Source organism: Macrobrachium rosenbergii, chromosome 10 (assembly GCF_040412425.1).
Source record: "Macrobrachium rosenbergii isolate ZJJX-2024 chromosome 10, ASM4041242v1, whole genome shotgun sequence".
In the NCBI taxonomy this organism is placed as follows: Eukaryota; Metazoa; Arthropoda; class Malacostraca; order Decapoda; family Palaemonidae; genus Macrobrachium; species Macrobrachium rosenbergii.
In genome coordinates this window covers 19,806,708-19,833,648 of record NC_089750.1, presented here as the reverse complement: position 1 = coordinate 19,833,648, position 26,941 = coordinate 19,806,708, and the positions used below count along the sequence as shown (strand labels likewise).

The window sequence follows — 26,941 nt, the reverse complement described above, 5'->3', positions numbered from 1 at the left end:
TGAAGTTAAACGATTGAATATTACTAGAATGTAAGAGTTTTAGCTTACAATTGCGTTTTTTTACCATTTCTGTTGAGTTAAAGTTGACCGAAGGTTGAAATTTTGGCAGTTATCGTGATTTATGTGAAAATATTTCAAAACTGATAAAAGCTACAACCATGAGCTATTTTCTGTTGTATTCTACATGAAATTGCGCACACTTTCATATATAAAAGTTTATGTAACGACTAATGTAAAACGATGCAAACATTACGACAACATGACGAAAAGAATTTCCGAGATGTTCGGCCGAGTTACCACAAAACCGTAGACGTAAAAAAACTTTTTTTCAGAAATTCACCATAAATCGAAATATTGTGCTAGAGACTTCCAGTTTGTTGCAAAATGAAGGTACATTATTGAATATTACTAGAATGTAAGAGTTTTAGCTTATAATTGCGTTTTTTACCATTTCGGTCGAGTTAAAGTTGACCAAGCTTGAAATTTTGGCAGTTATCATGATTTATATGAAAATATTTCAAAACTGATAAAAGCTACAACCATGAGTTATTTTCTGTTGTATTCTACATGAAATTGCACACATTTCCATATATAAAAACTTTATGTAACGACTAATATAAAACGGTGCAAACATTACGACAACGTGATTTAAAGAATTTCTGGCGCGGACATAAGAAAAAGTTTTTTCAAAAATTCACCATAAATCGAAATATTGTGCTAGAGACTTCCATTGCTTGCAAAATGAAGGTAAATGATTGAATATTACTAGGTCGTAAGAGTTTTAGCTTAAAATTGCGTTTTTTGACCATTTCGGTCGAGTCAAAGTTGACCGAAGGTTGAAATTTTGGCAGTTTTCGTGGTTTATATGAAAATATTTCAAAACTGATAAAAGCTACAACCATGGGTTGTATTTTGCTGTATTGTACATGAAATTGCACACATTTTCATATATAAAACTTCATGTAACGGCTAATATTGAACAGTGCAAAAATTACGACAAAATGACGAAAGAATTTATGAAATTTTCGGCTGAGTTACCGCCCGTGCGTAAGAAAAAAGTTTTTTTCAAAAATTCACCATAAATCGAAATATTGTGCTACAGACTTCCAATTTGTTGCAAAATGAAGGTACATGATTGAATATTACTAGAATGTAAGAGTTTTAGCTTACAATTGCGTTTTTCGACCATTTCGGTTGAGTCAAAGTTGACCGAAGGTTGAAATTTTTTGTAGTCGACGTACGGTACGTCCACTCGGCACCCAACAGACAATTTTAGTCGACGTATGATACGTCCAATAGGAGTTTAAGGGTTAATGATGTAGAAGTGATGTGGTAAGACTTCAAAAAGGAATACAAATGCATCTTGCACATTTTCAATCTTGAAAAGTTTTCAACAACCCTGTTGTCCTTTAAAATCCTTTGAATGAGTACTGTACACCATACAGGATTTCAAGTTTCTTTTGTATGTCATCATAACTGTGACTTCTCATTTAATCCCACGCTATACAAATGTTTCTGACTGAAAATAACATTCCAAAAGCAAACTGTAAAATTCAGTAGCATCCATAACAAATGGCTCAATCCATGACTTGAACTAGCTATATTGTATTTAGAGGAAGGAACACTACTTTCAAACACAGTGATTATCTAGAAATGGAATGATTTAGAATTTGATGTAAGGCTAAAATCTTTAACTCATGGTATACATACTTAAAAACCATCACTCAACCAAGGCTAAGTCAACTATGCTTTCACCCTATGGTGACACAAATAACTCTGGCAATACATACCTGAAATTTCAAACGTCGTAACAGCTAAAGAATTTAGTTGTCTCTTGTGCTCCCTACACATCTAGCTTGGAGACACACAAAATATTAATTTTTTTGATGAGGTAACAATCTGCCTGGATAACCTGTAATTTGACAAAATGTATGGCCATTTACCTACCAAGTCCAGAAGTCTTCACAGATGCTTTGCTTAATTGGCGAGGAGTCTGCCCCCTTCCAGCCATGTGATGATGTCATCTCTGATGCAAAGCGAAGTCACTGTTGACCTGTACTAAACACTGACTTGTAATGGATGTCAAAGATTAACAACTGTAACTTTGGAAAGGTACCAACTCTGCATACTGTTCACTAACTTGTCACCCCTGCCAACTACCAACAGTAAATTACCAGGTAGTTTAACCAGACCAGAGTCACATCTCTAGACTCTTAGGGTTGGCCAAAATGGCTTTCCTTGATTGAGGAGTAAAAAATGGAGCAAGAAGATGGACAGCTGTGTTGGAAAAGACCACAGGGAATTGATGAAAAATAATGCTAGAGCAGCAACACAGCTAGCAGCTAGGACCAAAAGGACACTGCAAAGAAACTCGACTGTCATCTTAAGATGAATGGGTAATTAATTCTGACCATTTTCTTGAAGGAAAATAAGATATGATGACAATTTAAGGAACTTTTATTAATCAGATAATATGGAGTATGGCTGAGCAACCTTACCATAGAACCTTGTATAAGCAAAAGCCATCAAAACTGATCCTTTCCATGGTAAGTTTATAGTTTGTTTCACCTATGGCAAAAAATATAGTTATATTCAATTAATAAAAAGGTGTGATTATAAATATGCAGTAGATTACATTCACCATTTACCCAAAACTGTATCTTTGATGGCATCTACATACTGAGCAGGAACCCAATATATCCAGTATCTAGAGGCTTCCGTTGGTCCTAGCTGAAATCCCTGAAGCAGAAAAAAATATGACAATTAAGCAAATTGTCAGACAAGCAATTTTTATGATGTCAATGATACAGATTATTATATTCTTGCCAGACTACATAAGTTACGTTTCTTAAAACTAATAAAAACCATAAAGAGTTTATCCTTATCTGTTCACATAGTGCATACTTGTGCATACATATACTGCTGCGCCTCTTAAAACCGGCATTCTTTAGTCCGAGAACTCCCATGGCTCAGTTCAATTTTGAATCAGCCACCATTAGTTTGTTGAGCGGCTATGAAGGCAGCAACACATATTGTTTAAACTTTGTAACAGCAAAAATTATGCTGTATCTCTTTTATTTTTATGAAAATAATTGTTAGTAACAAAAATGTGTGAAGTCAAATATGTTTTCGATATTAAATTTAAATGCATAAATATATTTTTTTAAAGATTCCACTTGAAAAGACTACTAAATCAAAACTTTTAGTCAAAACAATGAGACATTTGGCAATGCATGAATTCCTTACACTCAGAGTGCTTAAAAGACCTCATTTCTTTTATATAGCTGTATATTTACCCATCTGATATGCCGCCCAAGAGATCAGATGATGATAGAGGTAACAGGTGCAAGCATAAATCTTTATCTATGCTAAAAACTGTTTCTATCACCCCCCTTTAGCAAATGTTTAGTGTTCATATTCCTCAACAGATGCCACTGTGCTTTGTTTACTTTTTGACAACGAATACACCGAGTGATCACCAAAACTCAATCTTTATTTTTGTCATTTCAAAATAAATGACAAAGAAACTAATAGCAATAACTAAGAATATAGTGAATTTAGGAGATGAAAGTCACCGATAATACCTGCAGATTCTGAGCAAAGTTAAGTAGTTGACTTATGGTTAGGCTAACTCAGGAATGTAGGCTGAATGTGTTAAAGTACACTATTTTAAAGAAAAGTATAGTTATAAAATGATAGTGAAAATATATGAGCAATAAAATGATAAAAAGTGGTGTCAGAACTTAGCCAAGTAGGCTAAGTCGGCAACTAAGCTATTTGTATGTGGAATTAGCTTGCAAGACTATGATTACATAGGGGCTTCATTTTTAGGGGTGTACAGTGGGTCCCCACTAGATTGCAGATCAGCAACTGCAGCTTCAGTTAATCACAGGTTTTTTCAGTTAATCGCAGGTTTTTCTGTGGAACCTGTTCAACCCCTCTCTCTCTCTCTCTCTCTCTCAATGAAATATGAATTACTGTATCAAAAACTTTTATATACAAAATCAAAAATAATAATTTCATTAATACATTTGTTTCTCTTAGCAATTAAAAATTATTTTCCTAATTCTTTCGGTAGCAGTCTCAATCAGCTGATTCTCAATTAAATATTACAAATGTCGAGACGATCGATTTTTAATATACAAATTATGATAAGAGATTAATATATTGTACAGTACAAATGGCTTCTGTTAGTGAAATAAAATTTTATCGATATTTTGTTGTGTTTACATTAATATTAATATTTGAAAATTAGTAAATCATTGTAACACGCTCATGCAAGAGAATATTTTACCACTTGACTGCATTTACAATTTTTTTTTAATTTATATTTAAATATTTAAGTACTGTAAAATACTTAACTCTACTTGTGAATTCCCAATGTTTCCCCTATCTTGAAAAAAGAAAATGGGACAGCTTCAATACTGTATGAGAGAAAATGGCTGAGTTTGAATGTAGGGGATCCTTGAGTTTTGTTTTCACACATAGCTGTAAGCTGTATATTTTCAAGGGTAATGTTGTAAGATGACTTTGAAATTATTATATTAAAGGGTTTCACGATGATAGTTTAAGGTATACTTGGTGTTTGAACTATTAAAGCAGGCAGTTATAAGCATTTTTTGAAGTGTGTTCCAACTTATTGCAGAACCCACTGTATTCTATATTCTGGGATTTTCTGTGGTCTGGCAGCGACCTGATCCCAAGGTTCCCGGATTTAAGAGGTATGACTGTACTTCCTTGTAAGCAAGCATACATAAACTGTATGCATGAAAACCTTATCCGAATATAATCATCCATGGTACCAATACTACATCTATATTGCAGAAAAAATTCAGTCCTCAAGTGCATGCAAAACTAAGACTATAATATAATTTAATTTCCTTACCATAATATGATATTGCTCAAATCCCTCTATTGCTTCTGAGACAATCTGACGGATGTGGTTCATGTTAATCTTTTCCGTTCTTTCTTTTGTGCCAATCCAAACCTGGTCCAGTTCCAATTTGAAAGTCAGTCGAACCTTTCCCCCATGTTTGTTCAGCATTCCAGAGAGGGGATAAGATGGTAACACATCCTAAATTGAAAGAGCATGACAAAATTAAGGATCCATATACAGTACAGCTACTTAATATGTACATATAAATTTTCTGCTAATCAAAATTTTTACTATACAAACCCACTACTTTTAATTTAGCCATTCATGCAACTGCACAAGTCCAGGCACTCCAAAACCAGTAGTGTAACACTCTTTTACCCTTAATAGGCTAGTATGTGCACACCCAGGTTCCCCCGGACCCCTAGAAAACTATTCATTGTGGTCAGGAAGCTTTTACAGACAAGCTGGGTCAGATGGATGGCCATTAAAAATACTGTTTAAAAAAAAATAATCTTAGTTCACAAAAAATTATACAACAGAAGCAATGACTGTAGGCATGGGAAGCTTAAGAAACTCTGCTCCAAAGGATCCCCTTAAGGATGATTAAGATAAGGATGAATTGCCCAAACATGACCTGTTGCAATAACCAGGCTTAGGATAAAAGACTCTAAGAACCTATGAGTAAAGTCTCGCTGGCATAGGTTGTCTGACACCAGATCCAGCGTCTAAAAAAACTGAAGAATCATGTTGAATTAGTCTAGTTGTCACTAATATCCTATCTAATGAATTTCAACTTTGGCTGTTTATTCACCTGAAAAATTCTCATAAATCTTCAACATTAGTCTCCTAAGAGAGAGAACAATTATTTCTAGCACCTTGCTTTTGCACTGGACCAGTGGACAGAAGCAACCTTCAAAATGGTTTCCAAAATCTTTTGGTTCTACAAATAAGAAAGGCAATTTACCATGATTAGACGGAGGAGGAAATTCTCCTCTTGTGTACCCAGGGAGGAATAAGAAAGAATCGAAATGTGGTGGAACCACCTGGAGAGCCTTATTTGGGTTTTAGCTTAAAAACATGGTGTGAACATGGTCAAATCAAGTTCCAGTCCTAGTTTGAGTACCTTTACCTGACAGAGCATGAGGCTTGCTTACCCTGCAAGTGGTGACAAAGACTAATAAGATGAAATTGTTAAGAACAAGGTCAACCTAGGAGGGTTGCTCCTAAAACTAATTCCAGGATTTTATAAAATTTTTCAGAACCAATGAAAAGATCCGATTCAGGGGGTTTCAATAACCTGCAGGGTTATATAGAAAAAGGTATCCTTCAGTGCTCAAAAAGCCTGAGCTATTGCATCCGTTTATTGCTGAAGCTTTTCTTCCAATGCCTAAGAGATCAGGAAATATGAAACAGACTTTCAACAGATCAATACCCCTTCTGTCCATTACAGATGGAATTTCATTTAGACTGGTAAAGTCTGATTACGTAAGACTGAGTCTTGCAATAGCTTCAGCTGCTGTTGCCAAAAATTCTTCCCTCATACGGTCTCACTGGATAATCTTCATGCCTGTAGTTTCAAGTGTTTCTAGATTTTGATGAAAACTCCTTTAGTGGAACTGTGTGTAACTTGTTCCACATATGTAGAATCGTTAGTGAATCAAATGTGAAGGACAAAGACCTGGGAACCAGTCTTTTTGAGGCCAATGTGAAACAATCAAGGCCCCGGAGAGTTTTGAAGGCCTTACTTTGTGCACCACAATTTCTACCACTGTAGACGTAAAGGAGAAGGATTAAGGTATGTGCTTCTAACTGTTCGAACTTTTGCATAAGGGCATTTATATTCCAGGACAGTGGATGTGGGGTTGGAGGAATATCAGATTACCATTTGGCTGAAGCAAAAGCTTAGGTAGAATGAAACTGAATTATGAGAATAAGTGAAAAAGTAATAGTACAATTGGGGATAGCAGAGCAATACAGTGGAACCTTTTTGTTGAAGTTGTCCCAAAAAGACTGACCATGGAACCTTTGTTGGGTTGCTAGCTGATTCACGGGCTTGCATTACTAGAAATGCAAAATACACATAGATAACACAACATCACTCAGAATCACACAACAAAAAAAAGCAGAAAAAAAAACCCAGAATGCTGAGGTGTATTGCAGGCAGTAAGTGCAAAATAACCAGCTTCTTGCGAGAGAGGGCAGCAGCACTGTCTTGCTATCAAGGCATAGCTGGGATAAGGCAGGTCGCGCTGCTCCCTCCTACTCCCATAATGGCTGACTCCCATTGCCACCAAAATCCTTGTACTGTCTTCAACCAGACTCCAGCAGGCACTAGAGAATTTTCCCTAACTGCTGCTCTTCTGCTCGTACTGCTACAGTATATATGGGTGTACCCTTTGGACGAACTATACCCGAGAGACCAAGAGACACTGCTGTTCACAATGGCATTCTGAGATGCCTCACAAACACTCCTCGCTATCACTCAGCCATGCAGATGTTCATAGAAAACTACCTGGATAATTTGAAAATCATTTTGAGGCGAACAATGTCCAGTCTGATCACCCGACTGAGAAACAGCAGCAATTCGCTCATGCAAAGCATCCTAAGCAGTGCGGCAAGATCTGAATTGTGGGAAAGATGGAATAATGAGGCGTCTATTCCTTAAAAGCCTTATTCTCTATTTTTGCTATTTTGAAGTTTCATCTCTAGAATTTGTCATTATTATTATTATTATTATTATTATTATTATTATTATTATTATTATTATTATTCTGTGTTTCTTGTTATTTTTGGTATTTTTACTTTTTATTATTACTGTGATTAATTATCATTGTACAGTTTTGCAATTTTCAATATTCATACAGTATTTAGTCTTCTGGACCTGACTTCTGTAACCACGTAAGGTCCCCAGATGGAAATTAATCGTCTGCAAGCTGTATTTTTTATTATCATCATTTTAAATTTTTTTTCTATTATTCTCCATATAATTACTGTCATTATTGTTATGAATTCTATTTTTTTTCTACTTCTTCAGCAACTCTGCAGGTATTGCCAATAATTATTTTTATGTTGCCTTATGTATCTAGATTGTGTGTATTGTATTTGTAAATTCCATGTATATGGCCATGGGGCAAAATAAAGATTATTATTATTATATATTAAGACCAAAGGTTTGTTCTGTATATGAATAACTGCTTTATCAAATACAGGATACTTTAATGAGATTGACTCAAAGAGTCAATTTGGTAAAATCTTGCAGGGCTTGCCCAAAGGATTCATTCTTAAGGGAATATTGAAACTTGAACAAGATAATAAAGTTAGATGTCTGAGAAAGAAGAGGCAAATGGTAATGAATGAAAAGCACAAGACAGAAAACAATGCAGCTGAGGTCCAATGGCAGCTGCAAATAACCTTTCACAAAGCCTACAAGGGCTTATCAAGGCACCTGAGAGGTACAAAACTCAAATCTCAAGACCTGTTACTCTACTTCCTTGTTTCCATCAGTCTGCATAATAAAAACAAATTTTGCAAAGATATCTGCTAACTTATCTTCTGTATTACTGCCTTATAAAAATTCTTTTTTTAACCTCAGTTCGAATAATCTACAGCTGTCAACTGATGGCTCACAATTTGCAGCTGCCAAATTGTAAAGGTTCATAATTTTTTTAAAGCTTTCCTTTCAGAAGTGTACATATGGCTATATACCAATTATAGAATAATTCTAAAGCAACAAATAAAACTTCACAAAAGTTTCATTTTGGATTAAAAGAATCAGAGGTACCAACAACTTTACATTCCAAATGTCCTTCAAAGACATCAATATTCAGATTTTGTAATCACAATATTGGAGAAACAAATCCAGAGTTATGTATGGATACATACACTTAAAAACAAACCTCTACAGACAGCGCTCAGGATTCTGATTCTCTTTTTCAATATATTCATCAAAACATAACCGGACTCGTTTCTCCATTTCAAGACTCATGCTACTATGAGTATTTTTTAATCATAATATGAAGTTTTCATAATAAAACTATTATAATACTTACCTGAACACCTGAATTAGCCCTTAATCCCACTAGCCCAAACAGCTCTCAATTACCCATTCCACTATAGTGGGAATTTTAACAGCCATGTTACCAACACTGCAGGTAAAATCTTGTCACTTGAGCTACCATAACAAATGGTTGGCAACGCTGACACAGGTGTGCGTCGACAAGCCCCATTTTCGTCAATTGCTTTATTCAAGTTCAAAATTGATGTGGGGAAAGGAGGGTGGGAATCATTCAGGTGTTCAGGTAGGTATTACAATATTAGTTTTTTATTAAGAAAACTTCATATTGCAATACACTCCCTGAACACCTGAATTAGCCCGATTAACAACATTTAGAGGAGGAGGGATCAATTCTATTGCATGCCCCTTTGACAACCGCAGAGATGGTAGCTCATCAATCTGCTCTGCACAAGATATCCGTTTAGCCATACACTCACCATATCAATCAATGTTTTCAGTGAAGAGACATGTTGGAGAGTACTTTGATCGACAGTCAGGTCAGTACTCTCGGTCTGTCGACCTCCCATGTGGCTCCTCAGAACCTCTCTTATGTATGGAGGAGAATGAGGCAGAGTGCAGAGCCGCTGTCCCTCCAGAAGAACCATCCAAGTTTGCGGCACACCCCCTTTCACAACCACAGAGCTGGCAGCTCACCGATCTGCTCTGCATAGGATACCTATTTAGTTATACACTCACTTTATCAATTGTTGCTTTTTGTGATGTGACATGCTGGAGAGTACTTAGATCGCCCATCAGGTCCGTACTGTCTCGGTCTGTCAACCTCCCATTTGGTTCTTCAGAACCTCTCGTGTATGGAGGAGTACGGTGACCTCCCATGTGGCTATTCATATCCTCTCATGTATGGAGGGAAATGAAGCAGTGTGCCAAGCCGCTGATCCTTCGGATAAGGCCTGACGATCGACAAGCGAAGAAGTATCTCAGCACTGACGAAATAGCCTAGCCTACTAGAGCACCCCCTGGACTCTCATAGGGAAACTATCAAAGACTAAGATACTTGAAACATACTGAACCTAAGTTCATGTGATTATACTATCACTGTTGCCCAAGAATTCTACAGACTAAAAGGAATTCCTCTATTTGGTTAACCTAAGAATAGAATAACCCTCCGAACCTCCGCACTAAGCAAATACCACCTCAGCTAAATGAACGCACCCTAGATAGTAGACTTCGCCGCTACACGCTATGAGGCTGAATTGAACGTCTCTCAAATAAAGAAAGTCAACACTTGATTTTCCTGAAGATTTATTGACTCCTCTCGTTCCCGAACCCCCACCAGAGGGCAGAGGCCTGGGTTTCCTCCAAGGTTGTTCCCCAACCTCGATCTGAGGCATCTGTGTACAGATGAATGTCGGGATGAGGGGAGTCGATAGACCTTCCCGGTGCCAGATGCACTTCTTCTGACCACCACAGACGATCCAACATGCAAGAATCGCTCCCGTCTATAACTGCGTTCTCGTTGTGGAAGTCCCAGCGATTCCCGGACATACCTGAAGAGCACGCATCCGGAGACGAGACTCTGGAATGAGAGAGAGAGAGAGAGAGAGAGAGAGAGAGAGAGAGAGAGAGAGAGAGAGAGAGAGAGAGAGAGAGAGAGAGAGAGAGAGAGAGAGAGAGAGAGAGAGAGAGAGAGAGAGAGAGAGAGAGAGAGAGAGAGAGAGAGAGAGAGAGAGAGAGAGAGAGAGAGAGAGAGAGATTTTCCCCCAAGCCTCTCCAAGCTGATACTGGCCGTTCCCTGCTGGACGGGAACCCGCTACCTGCTGAAGGACTGACAGGATCCTCTCCAGGGTTGTGAAAACCCTCAAAGGAAGAGAGAGAATCCTCCTACCTGAATGGGTTAAAAATTCCATAAGAATTCCCTCGCTCTTACTAGCTCCTCTAGAGAGGAGGCAAGGATCAACTAATCGTCTAGATACCTCAACACACTGTATCCTTGACGATGTATAATTGCCAACACTGGAGACATGAGTTCGAAGCAACCACATTCGTCATAAGACTACGTCATCATCCTTGAACAAGAATTAGCTAAGGCTAATGGTGTTCTAAGGAAACCCTCTTATGAATGTCCGGATACTGAGGGGGAAGATGACCAAGATAGAAATTTCGACTTTCCTGCTCCAAACGTCGCAGACTAAGCCAGAGCATTCGCCTGGTGAGTCAGAACCCTTGAGATAGACTTATTACGCTGCCAACAGCCAAGGATCCGAAGGGACATAGCTGTCCCTCTTTAGAACCCCATTACAGTAAACCCGACATGATCCAGGGAGTGCGCAAAGAGCCTCAGTCTGATTGCGCAACACATCCTGCAAGCACCTGCTTCCCTAAGAGAAGTCCCTACGAGCCGAGACGATGCCGGAGACAGTACTGCCTCAAACAATTCGTTGAATGGCAACATGACACCTGCCGAAGGGTTACCTCGAACTGTGTAAATCATCCTATGCGGAGAGAGGAGTGCTGTCTGTTAGAAGCCACTACCGATGCTAAACGAATGTCCGCCGCCTCCAAAGCCTGTCTAACCTGATCAAACCAAACCAGCTAACAAGAAAGAGGCAGGAGCTGGCTTAGTGCCATAAAAAGCCTCACAAAAGAAAGACTGAATTGACTAAACCGGGAGGTCCGGAGCTCTTGCTTGAGGGTACGAAGAAGTAACATACTCAAGCATGCGTCCGTAATCGTTACTGCTGGCAAGAGGACATCCTATGTCCACCAGAATCTCCTGCACCTCCGGATAAGAATCCTGTCTGCAATGTCCGAACAGTCAAAGACCGACAAAGGAAGAAGTGCTGAATGAAGCCCAGACAACAATGAAGAGTCCGCAAGCGGACCACCTTAACGAGAATGCTGCGCACCCACACCTAATCATGTACCCGGAGATGAATCCGCATAGTTGAACCTGCCGGGAAGAAGAGAAGGCTGAACCAAGAAAAACCCGGAGTGGATTCCCCATTATTACCAAGGGGAAGGCAAGTGAGAGTAGCCAAACCCACATGACTAAATCCTGGGGGAGGATGCGCAAACGAAACTGCTTGCGGAGGGATAGATGATGAAGGAGGAGGGAGAATGAATGAGGCAGAAGCTACCCTCAGAGTTACCGCCGCGGAAATGCAGGCGATGAAAGCCGCTGAAAGCTCGAAGAAGGTACCGCAAGCCCTGCCAAAACTGCAGAGCGCAAACCCGAACTGGAAGCAGCAGGTGAATCCTGTGAAATACCTGATACCACCGGAACAGCTGCTGAAGCGGAAGCAAGGGGTTGTGCATACCCGAAGGGATTGAACATGAGATGCCTGCGGCCCAAAATCTGCCGAAACTGTTTTCACCTGTCCAGAAGCTCCTCCTACCGGAGAGGACAGTACCGAGGAAAGAAAGGAGGGAGGCAAAGGAATAGCAGATGCATAAAAGGAAGTTACCTGAGAGGAGGAAACCAAAGTCAAAGAAGGAGGGGAAAATGGAAGATGCGGAAGCCGCAGGAAAGACCGGAGCAGAAGAAGAAGAGGCCGAAGAGGAGACTGAAAAGGGAGCAACAGAGAATGTGGGAGCAGGAGATGAAGCAACAGATAACCCAGAAGAAAACTTAGAACAAAAAGGACAGAAGGTACACCAAATCTGCCACCCCTCAATAATCCTGAAACATATCCGACATGAATTCTGGCCACTACTGTGTCACATACTCTTTAATGTTGGAGAAAACATTAAAAAAAAAAAAAAATAACCTCTCTCCATAGGTCTGTACTCATTGAAAGACCCAGCAAATCCGCCTCATATTCCGCCACATCCAATTGCAGGTCCCGCAAACTACTTTTAGAAGCCGACAGGACACACCAGAATCCGCCTTACTAGATGGAGGAGTAGAAAACACAGAGAAGGGGGAAACACCAGTATGAGATAGGAGCAAAAGCAGAAGGATTCTGCACCACCGTAACTGAAACATTGACTAGAGACTGAGCCAGACCGAAAAGAAGTGATGAAGGCGAAATTACTGCCAGAGCACAAAAACCACTCGAACCCGAAACCGGAACCCGTCCAGGAGAACGATTCTGCACCCTTAATACCTTCTCCTCACTACCTAATCCAGACCTATCCTCCTTTATCACACCTGGATCTTGATCCTGACAAACATTATCAACATTAAATTTATCAATACTACACGGGGTTGGGGGATCCTTCACTGCCTGCTCCGTGCCGAGGGGGCCGGCAGACCCTATCCACTCGGAGGCTTGCGGTTCTGCCATTACCCTTAGCACCTGCTAGGGCTGGTTCTGGAACAGGCAGGGGAGCTGAAAAGGAAGAAGGATTAGACATCGTAACACTACTACTATCCCTATCTGAGAAATGTTGAAGAAGACTAGCTATTAAATTTTCCATACTACTTGCAATCCTATCCTCTATCTGTTTGACTACCTCTGAACTCGCTAAATCCATCAACTGATCTGTAGCAGAAGCCGTCCAAATCCAAAAGACGTTCCACGTGGAAGATATCTAGAAAATCCAGGAGAAAAACCATTAAATACAATCCAGGTTTTCACCAGAAGTCCAAAATACAATGAGAAGTCGGGCAATAGGATTAAAACCTCACACTGCAGAAGGATACAACCTTCCAGCAGCGCGAACAAAAAGCAACTGACGAAAATGGGGCATGTGGGCGCACACCTGTGTCAGTGTTGCCAACCGTTTGTATGGTAGCTCAAGTGACAAGATTTTACCCTGCAGTGTTGGTAACGCTGGCTGTTAAAATTCCCACTATAGTGGGATGGGTAATTGAGAGTTGTTCGAGTTAGTGGGATTAAGGGCTAATTCAGGTGTTCAGGGAGTGTATTGCAATATTAATATTAAAAACTCATCAGCTTATCTCATTTAAAGCATGTCAGGCCAATCCAAATTTCATCCAGATCACCTAGTTCTACATTTATCATGACCAAATTAATTAAACCAAATGGTAAAATGGTGTTTTATAAAATTCTGAAAAAATGAAGACCTATGTGATTTTATTTTACTTTACAGCTAAAACAAGAAAACATAAAACAGTAAAATACCTTAAGCGCTACTTTGGAGCTTTTCAGTATTCAAGTGTAAAACTAATAGTAATACTGTACAGTAATATCAAGCCCACCAAGGCATTTTTACCACCATACAAGCACAATGCTTTGACTCTTTTCAATTTACCAATAAGGCTGGCATAACTAATAAAACCTTTCCAAGTTGCATTAACATACGATCAAATAGTTAAAAATTATAACTGATTAACATGAAAATATACAGAATATGTCTCAATTATAGAACTGTTCTATATAATTGGTTTATTGTAATTTCAATATGTAGGTCACTACCTTGCTATTCTTGATCCCAGGCATTACATCTTCTGGTAAACCTTTGTCGAGAATCTTACGGTGCTGTTTTTGCTTACAAAGAGGCTCTTTTGTGGACGTTGTAGTACTTGACTTCTCAGCTGTGGTACTCTGCCAAGAAAATAATTTAGATTGAACCATAATCCTGCTTGCATCCTACTTTCATCACAGTACTATATAAATCTTTAATCATTAAAAAAATATAAATACATAAATTCTTTAATACAATCCAACATTTCATAGAATGCAAATCATTAAAGTAAAAATCTGTCCATGCTGCTAAGGCCAATATCTATAGTAACGCAAACCCAGATTGATAGAAAATACTTAACCTATGAGCAGCTGAAGTGTATCGCACAGAGGAGTGTATATGCTATTGGAAAAAAAGCTCGTGCAGACAACTGCAGAAGCAGCCAGGAGCCAATACGGAAGCAGGTTAGGGTTCATATGAAAGTTTGAAATAAATAAGATGCTTGATTGTAAAATAATGTAATCAGACTTCCAAATCACATTTCTAGACTAATAAGAGAGACTAAAATTATTAATTAACAAAAGGAATGAATAAAGCAATGAAAAATTTGGAGTAGGACAACCAAGTAAGAAGAGAGCAAAGGAAATTACTGAGTTGTAAAACTGGAAAGTCTGTGGAAAGTAATGCGCCTTATATTACTTACTCATTCTGAAATCAAAATCTTTTTGACCATCAATAGGTCTGTTTGATACAAAAAAAAAATATGCAGATTACTAAACCTCCTGTTCAATTTCTGTAGTAAATAAGCACACCTACAACGGAGGAAACACATGTGGAATTTAAAGGATTGTTAACTGATAGTCAATATGCACACAGGAAGCAATTAGGTACCCCGAGATGCTCTTTTTGACTTGACATACCATTTGCAAGAGAACCTCGATGAGGGTTTTGAGTGTGGAGTTTAGTGCTGCTTTTGATTTAGTAAACCACAAAGCACTTATTTATAAACTTCAGAATCTCTGAGTGGGTGGATATGTTTTTGGATTACTTCAAGATTTCCTTACAGGTAGGCAGCAACAAGCTGCTGTTGATGGAATCTTTAGTGAACCAAAAACTGCTGTCTGGAGTTCCACAGGGTAGTGTTCTTGGTCCACCATTAATTTTTTAATAAAAATAAAACTCTTGATTAGCAGATCTCATACAGATTTTCCATCCCATCCTCCCCCTCAGGTGGATGGGACTCTGCTGAATGAGTCTGAAGCTTCAACTATTCTTGGTGTAACTTTTGACTCATATGGTACTTTTGAGAAACATCTAATGAGTGTGTCAGCAAATGCCACACAAAATCACATTTATGAAACTGACAAAATCAGTGCAACCTTCCTTTACTAGAATACTGTTCTCTGGTGTGGCTGTCTGCTTCTGTCAGAGATTTTTATCTCTTTTAGATAGAGTGTTTTATGATGATAGGTTCCTGTTTCCTAATGTTAACAGTTATGACTTGGACCATTGACAGAAGGTCTTGTTTGTCAATTTTTCATGAATGTATTTTAACAGAGATCTTTCACATTTACAATTGATCACTGATCCCCTTTTCCTGCTGAGAGCAACCAGATTTGCTGATCAGCAAGACCAATATGCAGTAAATATGCCTCACTGTCAAACTTCTCATTCTAGAGGTCCTTTATGCCTCACACCACTGGACAGTGGAACAGTCTCCCTGAGGATGTTGCACAAATGAAACTTCAAAAGTTCAAGCAAAGATGCAATACACTACTACCCTACTACAATTCTCCTTGCAATTTGGTAAATTTCTTCACTTTTATCAATTTATTAATTCAATTAACTTTTTCTTTTTAACCCTTACAGGATAGGCTAAACATATATTAAGCACACCCCTAGACCGGGCTAAATGTAAGGTTGGCTAAAAAAAAAAAAAAAAAATAGTAAGAGGAAGATATGCATATGCCAATGGTATAAGAAAAAAATTCTGCAAAATTTTTTGTACCTTCCACAGAATGTTAAAAGTGAATATTTCCAACTCTGTGTGGGGCCTCTTTACCAAGACAGTCTTAAAAATATGCCAATCCTACCAAGTTATAAATGCTTTTTCTAATAATTTTCTAAATCTTATTTTGTAAAATTATAATTACAGCTCACACAATACCATAACAGATAAAAACTAAAATCAGTAACAAATTCTGAGTATTTTTACGGTAAAATATTTACGAGATGTCCTGGGATGGGGAGGTGCAATACATTTCCCCATGAAATCTCTGGTCAGATTGATCTCTGTATTTAGCACTGACTGCTGATTCACTACTCTAGAGTTGCCAGAAGTCATTTATGGCCCATTGAAGTGATTTGAACATTTTTTCCACAAAATTCATTCACACTGTATGGCGTGAAATGACCATCAGGGGACAATACCCGGAAATAACCCTAAAGCTCTAAATAGTTGTCAACTGACAATGCCCGTTCACAAAGGGTCAGTAAGTGATTTCTTCTTTCTGTATTTCCCTTTACCTTGTGTTACCTCTTTCTAATAAACTCCATATTCTGTGGAAGCTTGAATTTCAAGTCAATGGCCCCTGTGGGCTCGTTCCTTATGAATAGGGTTCATCGTCTGAATAATAAATAATAATAAATAATATTCATAATAATAATACTACTGTAATAGTAATAATAATAATAATAATAATAATAATAATAATAATACGAAAGGAGGTAACAGAATTAACCATCTGATGTTCATGGACGACATCAAGCTGTAGGGTAACTACAGGCCTATGACCTGCCTACCAATAATGCAGAAGTTACTAACAGGTATCATCAGTGAAAAGCTATACAACTACCTAGGTATACAATTGCCATTTCCCCCTTCCCCCAACAAAAAGGCTGCAGAAGGAAGTGCAGGGGCACAAAAGACCTGCTCCTGATAGACAAAATGGTAATGAAGAATAATAAGAGAAGGAGAACCAACCTGAGCATGGCATGGCCTGACTACAAGAAAGCCTTCGACATGATACTGCAGGTGACTAATAGAATGTCTGAAAATTTATGGGGCAGAGAAAAACACCAGCTTCCTAATAAATACAATGCACAACTGGAATACAGTACTTACAAGCTCTGGGATAAGACTAGCAGAGGTTAACATCAGGAGAGGGATCTTTCAAGGCGACTCACTGTCCCCACTACTCTTCGTAGTAGCCATGATTCCCATGACAAAAGTACTGCTGAAGATGGATGCTGGGTACCAACTCAAGAAAGGAGGCAACAGAATTAACCATCTGATGTTCATGGAAGACATCAAGCTGTATGGTAAGAGCATCAAGGAAATAGATCCCCTAATCTAGACTGTAAGCATTATATCTGGGGACATCAGGATGGAGTTTGGAATAGAAAAATGCACCTTGGTCAACATACAAAAAGGCAAAGTAACAAGGACTGAAGGGATAAAGCTACCAGATGGGAATGGCATCAAACACAGATGAGACAGGATATAAATGCCTGGGAATAATAGAAGGAGAGGATATAAAACACCCAGAGATGAAGGAGACTATCAGGAAAGAATATATACAGAGACTTAAGGCAATACCCAAGTCAAAACTCAACACCAGGAAACATGACGAAAGCCATAAGCACATGGGCATTATCAATAATCAGATACAGCACACGAGTAGTGGAGTGGACGTAGGCTGAACTCCGCAGCATAGACCAGAAAACTAGGAAACACATGACAATACACAAAGTACTACATCCAAGAGCAAATACAGACAGACTATACATAACACAAAAGGAAGGGGAGAGAGGGCTACTAAGCATAGAGGACTGCATCAACATCGAGAGCAGAGCACTGGGGTAATATCTGAAAACCAGTGAAGATGAGTGGCTAAGGTGTGCATGGGGAGGACTGATAAAAGTAGATGAAGACCCTGAAATATAGAGACAGGAGAATGAAAAACAGAACAGAGGAATGGCACAACAAACCAATGCACGGACAATACACAAAACAGACTAAAGAACTGGCCAGCGATGAAACATGACAACGGCTACAGAAGGGAGAACTCAAGAAGGAAATAGAAGGAATGCTAACAGTGGCACAAGATCAGGCCCTAAGAACCAGATACAGTTTGTTCAAAGAACAATAGATGGAAATAACACCTCACCCATATGCAGATGTGCAATATGAAACATGAGACCATAAACCACATAGCAAGTGAATATCCGGCGCTTGCACAGAACAAAAAGAGGCATGATTCAGTAGCAACAGCCCTCCACTGGGGCCTGTGCAAGAAACACCAACTAGCTTGCAGTAATAAGTGGTATGAACACCAACCTGAGGGAGTGATAGAAAATGATCAGGGAAAGATTCCCTGGGATTATAGCATCAGAACAGATAGGGTGATACATGCCAACAGACTAGATGTGACGATTACAAAATCAATTAGAAAGTATCACTTGTTGGTATGGCAGTACCATGGGACATCAGAGTAGATGAGAAAGAAAGAAAAAACTGTTAAGTATCAAGACCTGAAAATCAAAATAAGAAGGATATGGGATATGCCAGAGGAAATTGTACCCACAACCTGAGGAACACTAGGCACGATCCCAAGATCCTTAAAAAGGAATCTGGAAAAACTAGATGCCGAAGTAGCTCCAGGACTCATGCAGAAGAGTGTGCTACTAGAAACAACGCACATATGAGAAAAGTGATGGACTCCTAAGGAGGCAGGATGCAACCCGGAATCCCACACTATAAAAACCACCCTGTCGAATAGGATGACTGTGATAAAAAAAAAAAATAATAATAATAATAATTACAAAGTTTGTCTCTATTGAAGTTGTGTGTTAGTTTTCCACCATTATCATTGTTTATTATTGAGGCATAAATTGAATTCACTTGAAAAAATGGTTTGCATGACAAAAAAAAATGAGAATTTTAAATGATTTTCATAGCAAACCAAGAAAGAGGGGATGCACTGCAATTGGGCAATTATAGAGGAAAAAGAAGCCCTGAGAATTCTATGAACATATAGGAAAGGTGTTAAGAAAAGATCAAGACAAATGAGTGAAACTGATAACTACCAGACTGGCTTCATGTCAAAGATCAATAATATAAGCAGTCATCAAATAAGGCAACTACAGGAAAAGTGCCACAAAAGAGGATGAGATTATACCACGTTATTTGTAGGTACTGAAAAAGCATCTGACAAAAGTAGAGAGAGAAATAATTAAATGGGTATAACAAAGCTAGAGAATACCCAAAATCATTAAGTTAGTGATGTTGCTCTACCATAACACTAAATCTAGAGTGGAGACAGTGAAAGGTAGTCTTGGAAGAACTTGAGATAAATGTTGGTGTCCACAGATCAGTGCTGAGCCCTTTGCTGTTTCTCACTGTAATGGCAGAAGTTACAAAAGAGGGCATAAAAAAGGGGGCCCCCGGGAGATGCTCAATGCAAATAATCTGGTACTAACAGCAGAATCTGAGGAAGAAGTGGAAATTTAATAGGTAGAGGAGTGGAACCGAGAAGAACTGAAAATTGGTCCAAGCAAACTAAGCATAAGGTGACTGGAAAGGAAGCAAATAAAAAATACAAGGATATGAGTTTGGGTGAACTCATATTTTTCATGCCAGTATGCACAAGAAAAATAGGGGACAGACAGAAGTTAGGATCTATTCTACAACACAGGTAGAGAATTTTTGTTAAATTGGGAACACATTGGCACGTGAAACTGGAGTTGAGAGAGCTGTGAGAATGAGAGTAACTGCAGCATGGATGATAATGTTCCACTAGCATGGAGGACAAAGGGGTACATAATGCATTTCAACAAGCATATTGGTGAATCTCGTAAGCTAGACCTAATCACATTCCAAGAGCATCATTTCTGATGTAAGTTATGCCAACCTATGTAACAGCAAGCATTAAACGAATTAGTCTGTTATCATTTTGCCTGGTCTTCATGTTGGTTGTTGGGGTCTCAAAATTAGGAAGAATTGTCTGCTTCTTTCTTCTTGATTTTGCTTGGGAATGTGCTATGCCCAAGGTGGGATAGACTACAAATCCTATTTCTTGTCCTTGCTAGGCAACTCATTTCAACTTGCCTCACAACAGGGTTCAACCCAAGTAAAACCAAATCAGGATACACCTCCAAGATGTGGTTGTGTCTCCTAGTCCAAACTTTACACTTACAAGAATAAGCATTTATACATGCATGTACTCCAATCAGCTATTACCCAAACCACAGCTGATTGTCAATGAAGGTATCACAGAAGAGTAGCTTTTTTGGATAAAATAGAAACATTCTCATTTCTGTAACTCTTGTACTTTTAACCAAATCACCAACTTACCCATCCTGTAATATCTTGTACATCTAGTGAGAAAATAATGTTTATTTACAAGAGGTGGTAACAAATATATAAAATATTTAGAGTATAGCACATAAAGGTGCTCTGAATGACAGAGTAAGGACAGAGCCACAGTCAAAGAATGGAGAATAACAAACGACTAGTAATGTCTTCCTGATTCCTGTATGAAATCTAACATTTTGATTTTACAAAGTGGGTGATGTGGCACCATCACATATTTTCTGAAGGAAATTGAAACTAGCTAGACTATGATGTGGCAGCAAGGTGGTTTATCTGGCAACTTCAATCAGTACTCCCAGTAGGGGGAAGGACTACAGTCAAACTAAAATGACTACGAATAAGTAGTACGTTTTAGACGTTGCCACTTTTCCCATATTTGATTCATTAAACCTTGACCTAAGTTTGGATATCGTGTAGATGTGTTAAGAACATTGCCACATCTTCCTTATACCAGGTCTGAGAGGGTAAACAGCTTGACACTATTGTTCTGCATTTCTAGCACTGAAGACATAAAATGAGCGAAAGAACTGACATTTGATGATGAGTAAAGGATGATTTATATTAAGTAAATGAAAAATTGAAATCATACATTACACTATTTTGATAACAGGGTATCACAAAGATGATTCAGTTTCTAACCATCTAAATGAATTATACAAATACCAGGTATTTAGCCCAGAATCACTGATGAAAATAAATGATGAAATGAAATAAAAAAGAATACTGTTATTGACTCCTCAAGTGACAGTAGATTGTAAATTAAGTTGTCCTTGTCCTAGAATGATCTCATTCTTCTGGACTGCCTGTGGGAGGGATAAGTAGGATTTTATGACCAGATTAAAGAACCCTGAATTGAGGGATGCAGATTAACTCTAGTGAGGTTATAAGTCAGGAAGAAGTTTGGCAACACAGCTACTGACAGCCATGTTCGTTGTCACTTTTGTTTGACTATAGCTAGATTGGATTTGCTGCTACTCTGGTGTCATCTTGGAAACAGCAGGGTTTTTCGCAATTCAGATATTCTAATGGTTTTTGTTTATGTAATCCCTTAATATGCACTCACCAATTATTAGTAGTTTCTGACAATTTTTAAAGCTCCTCTCTGGTTTTGACAAAAGCACAGTCTTCTCTCGAGTTTTGATGTAAAAGCACAGGTCAAATCTAAGGGGCTACATTTGTAAGGGTCTGATTTCATTTATGAAAATTTGAATATACAGCCAAGCACTGGGGCACTTTAAGCCATTCGGTGCTTAAGGCAGTGAAATTAGAGAGTTGGAGTGGGTGGACAGCAAGATGGAAGAAAGGGGAATGGAGGTAAAGCAAAAGGCTAAAATGTGGGTGCAGTCAGGTCCAAAAGTACACTGCAAACACCCTTTAATATTGCCTATAATGCACCATATGAGGTGCACTGACAGCACTCCCCCCCAACATTTGTAAGGATAACTTGTTAAAAAATACTTCCATAGTTAACATTAAAATTAGCAAATGATGATGTCAGTTCAAACCAATTCAAACCTTCCTACATGAAATTTATCTTTAACACTGTAAATGAATTGTTCACTAAATTTTAAATTATATTTTAGTTACAAAAATATTTTGACTAAACCACTGAACTAAAATTCTTGATCTCTCACAGGGCTGGCCTACAGTATATTTATTACAAAAATATATATATTCTTATATGTAAGGCAACAGCTATATTAATAAAAACATATTAAACACAAAACATACCTCTGTTTTAGGATTGTTGACACTGACTACATCATCTAACTTTGAGCCTACTACCATAACCTTAGATCCAGGAGTAACACCTAGTTCCTTTAGGGTTTTTTCATCCTTGGCTAACCCTTTAATCATGACCTTCTGCATAGCTGGTAGCACATCTAAAAGAAAAAGGCACAGCATATTAAAAATCTTCAAGAAACACAAACCCACATCTTCAAAAAGTTCCCATCAATTACCATATATAGAAAATCTTTCTTAGCTACAAACAAAGCCTATTAAAGTAAAATGAGGATTAACTCTTCAAAAAGCTTGGTGGAAAACAATATAAAGCCTATTAAAGTAAAGTAAAAGGAGGATTGACTCCTAAGAAAGCTTGGTGGAAAACAATAACTGATTTTCTGTTAGTATTAAGACTTCCTCTATTACAGAAAGTATACTGGTTGAGAAAACAGTGCAAGAAATTTCTATCTAATAGCCATACATGGAGTACTGGTTACACCATGCCTTGCGCAACACCTTATAGATGGTATTAAAGGTTCTTTGCAGCCCCCCCTTCAGTTCTATCTGCACTGCATCCTGCCTGAACTTTCATCAGCTCCCTTTGGTTCTTGCTTGCCTACATTTCCAGCTTTTTCAGCTTCACCTTCCTCCTATATTCACTTCTCATCTAAGAACAAATGCCTCAGATATGCTTTTTGAATGTCTGGCAATGGGACTTCATTATTTCATTAAAGTAATTTATAATAACATTAAATGAGTAACCTCTAATTTTGTACATCTCTACACACCTACCTGGGCATTATTCTATGGGAACTGTCAGACAGCTAAATGGCATTGTTCTCTTTGCTCTAGGGGTATGTTTTCAAATGATGATGATAATAATAATAATAATAATAATAATAATAATAATAATAATAATAATAATAATAATAATAATAATAATAATAATAATAATAATACTGTCTTAAAAACTTCAAGGCCCTACACTCACGAATAGCAGAACTCCTCCAGCATTGTATCACAAACCACCACGCACCCAAATGGATGACCACAGGGAGAACATCCTTACTACAGAATGACAAGAGCAAGGTAAACATAGCAAGTAGCTACAGGCTCATCACCTGCCTAACAATAATGCGGAAATTACTAACAGGTATCATCAGTGAAAGGCTATACAACTGCCTAGGGGATACAAACACCATCCCCCACCAACAGAAAGGCTGCAGAAGGAAGTGTAGGGGCACAAGAGGCCAGCTCCTGATAGACAAAATGGTAACGAAGAATAGTAAGGAAGGAGAACCAACCTAAGCATGGCAAGGATTGACAACAAGAAAGCCTTCGACGATATCGCACATGTGGCTAATAGAATGCCTGAAAATATATGGGGCAGAGGAAAACATCGTCAGCTTCCTAAAAAATACAATGCACAACTGGAATACAGACTTACAAGCTCTGGGATAAGACTAGCAGAGGTTAACATCAAGAGAGGGATCTTTCAAGGCAACTCCCTGTCCCCACTACTCTTCATAGTAGCCATGATTCCCATGACAAAAGTACTGCAGATGGATGCTGGGCACCAACTCAAGAAAGGAGGCAACAGAATTAACCATCTGATGTTCATGGAAGACATCAAGCTGTATGGTAAGAGCACCAAGGAAATAGATACCCTAATCCAGACTGTAAGGATTGTATCTGGGGACATCAGGATGGAGTTTGGAATAGAATACCTGGGAATAATAGGAGAGGATATAAAACACCCAGAGATAAAGGAGACTATCAGGAAAGAACATATGCAGAGACTTAAGGCGATACTCAAGTCAAAACTCAACACCGGAAACATGATGAAAGCCAAAACCACATGGGCATTACCAGTAACCAGACACATATGGTCTCTACAACTCCAGCATATTTTCTCCTTTGCATACTTAATGAGTTATAATAATCATCTGTTTAAATGCAGTTTCCTCATCCACTGTCCACATCCACACAATACCCATGACATAAGGCCCTCCATTTCCCACCAAAACCACCATCTTTGGCAAGCAATACCCTTAGAGCTATATTTAGAAACTAGTCAAAGCAGGATGAATTACAAAAAATATTTTGTTTATCTCAGTCTTGCTTCCATGGTGCTGAGAAAAAAGTGGTAATATATGAGATGAGAGAGAGAGAGAGAGAGAGAGAGAGAGAGAGAGAGAGAGAGAGAGAGAGAGAGAGAGAGAGAGAGAGAGACCTACCTAATCATCCTTCCATGACTGACTTGAGAGCCAACTTACAAAACTTGGTGTTTTTTCCTTTAATTATCTACAGTACTGTACTGGACAACTCATGTGGACAGTGACTAAGACATAGAAAGAATGTTCTACAGTTAAACTCATTTCCATTTGGCCAAACTGGTGCATACACAGCTTTGGGCTGCTGGACAGAAGAAAGAGAGAAACAAAGAAGCAAGCCATTCATCCTTCATTTACTACAACCTTAAGACACTCATGAACCTGAGGCAAAATGCTCTTCTGTCCAATGAAGCTCAAGCAGCTCCCCAAGTTAAGCAGTAAAAACAGGTTCTATGGAGGTGACCTAGAACTACTGGGTTGTGTCCCAGGGGGTAAACAAGATAAAGCTACTCAGGCAGCACTAGACACCTGCCCTCATTGCCTGACACACTGGCAAGTTCTCCTTGAAGGCAAAAGATGGGACAATAATCCCACTATGGTGGACTCTTGCCCAGGGTAAAGGATAATTTCCCTCTGCAGACAAGCCATATGACCACTTAATCACCTTGTGAACAAAGAATGACATGGTGTTCTTGGACACCACAACTGTGTGACTACCAGCACTAATGAACAACTGCTGACACTCAAGCTTAAGTATGGTAATTTTGTATAGATAAAACTGTAATCTCACAGAGAACAAATGCATTTCATCTTCATCTTTATCAAGAAAGTCCTGGAGAGAGAGAACTAATAAGTTCTCAAATCCCTCATTTATGACTGAAGGGTTTGAGTTTTCACCATGAATGACAACTACAGTAATCCCCAGCCCTCTGTATCCTAAACCAAGGATGAGACCCTGGTTATCGGCGGGGGTTCCGTTCTGATGACGTGACGATAAACGAAAATCGCTGATAACCGCCTCTGTTACGTATGTATCAGCGCCAATACCCAATTATCAGCACTGATAAGTGGAAACAGGTGATTTTCGGCTCCGAAAACTGCTGATTTTCGTCGCTACACAAGTGCTGTAAAACCGGATCGCTGATAACCAGGGACAGCCTGTATTCCCTTTGCTAATGCTGAAGCTAGCATAAAAACAGCCTCAAGTATAATCCTCTTGTTTAAAACTTCCCCCACTGGCTCATATGGCACCTCGGCAAGACTATGGAGCCTGTGAATTACAGCCCACTCCAGATGCCCATGCTCATGGGGTGTAAGGCTGTTCAAGGCTCCATAAGAACATGGAGATCTCAAGATGGAGTGGAGTTTACCTCCATGGAAGTGGACAAGGAAGTGAGCAACCTGTTAAACAGTGGCTGTGACTTGAGAGATACCCCTGTAATGGCACCAAGTGCTGGGGACCTTTGAATGGTACCTGAAATCTGGGCATGAGAAGCCTCACTTTCATAAGAGCTGCTGGATAGTCTCCAGCCATGCAATTCCACGAAATGATGGTACCTCAGCAGATGGGACTGCAGTGTCCCATGAGGATATCTCTCTTGGCACCTCAACAACTGGGATATCGCTCTACTTGTGATCAACAAGACGACACCAGGGTAAACCCGAGCTCAAGGATTACCAACAATTGACTGAGGGAAAAGGCAAGAAGATTGTTCTATGAAAAGTTGAAAGACTTCTTCTACAGTGGCCCATGGGTACAGAAGAAGAGCTCCTGCTTAGATGTGTGGAAAACAGACCATTCACTTGTTTTCACCAAACATCAGTCTTGCTCTCACCCATACAACTGTATTGCCAATTCACTGAAAGAGGAAGGGAGACCATCACTACTTGCTTGTTGACATACACCACTGTGGTTTGTGTTGTCACTCATCAACAATACAAAATAACTTATCAACTGATCTTGAAATGCTTGGTGTCAGAACCATCTCTGGCATTTCCAGAACACTGACGTGCTGGTGAAGGTTATTTCCTGCTCTTTGGGTGTATGTACAACCCCTCCCTCAATGTATCCAAAAACCGAAACATTTCCCACGGTGGGGAACTCAAACTCCAACAAAGAGCTACCTGTCATCCAACTACAACATATCATCATCCTTAACCTCTTCAGAAGAGTTGGATCAGAAGCATTCAAAAATAATTTCAGTAAATAAAAAAATAAAAAAAATAACATATCCAAAACAGAAGACAATAAACTTACTTATTATGGAGCTTAGATGTTCTTTCAGCTGTTTGATTGTATTATCTACTGGAAACTCAATGTCATATTTTTGCTTACTGTAGATGAGTTTAAAACTTACAGTCTCTCCACCAACTATATTCTGTCAAAAGAATAAATATAAATTGATTACCATTACCAGGACAGTATTAGGACAAAATCTACCATTAAAATAATGCTTGTCATCACAACT

At 38.8% G+C, this 26,941-nt stretch overlaps 1 protein-coding gene across 2 annotated transcripts in view; it reads right to left on the bottom strand.

Annotated features, from left to right (window-relative positions):
* Positions 1 to 2,441: 2,441 nt before the first annotated feature.
* The window catches only part of LOC136842532 (ubiquitin domain-containing protein UBFD1-like), a 59,829-nt gene continuing 35,329 nt past the window's right edge, over positions 2,442 to 26,941 (bottom strand). For both annotated transcript variants that reach the window (XM_067109950.1, XM_067109949.1), the window contains exons 3-7: positions 26,731 to 26,851; positions 22,366 to 22,517; positions 14,273 to 14,401; positions 4,886 to 5,074; positions 2,442 to 2,739 (exon numbers count right to left, since the gene is read on the bottom strand). In XM_067109950.1, the coding sequence (XP_066966051.1) occupies positions 2,638 to 2,739; positions 4,886 to 5,074; positions 14,273 to 14,401; positions 22,366 to 22,517; positions 26,731 to 26,851 (693 nt within the window). In that variant the 3' untranslated portion in view covers positions 2,442 to 2,637. The remainder of the gene's footprint in view (positions 2,740 to 4,885; positions 5,075 to 14,272; positions 14,402 to 22,365; positions 22,518 to 26,730; positions 26,852 to 26,941) is intronic.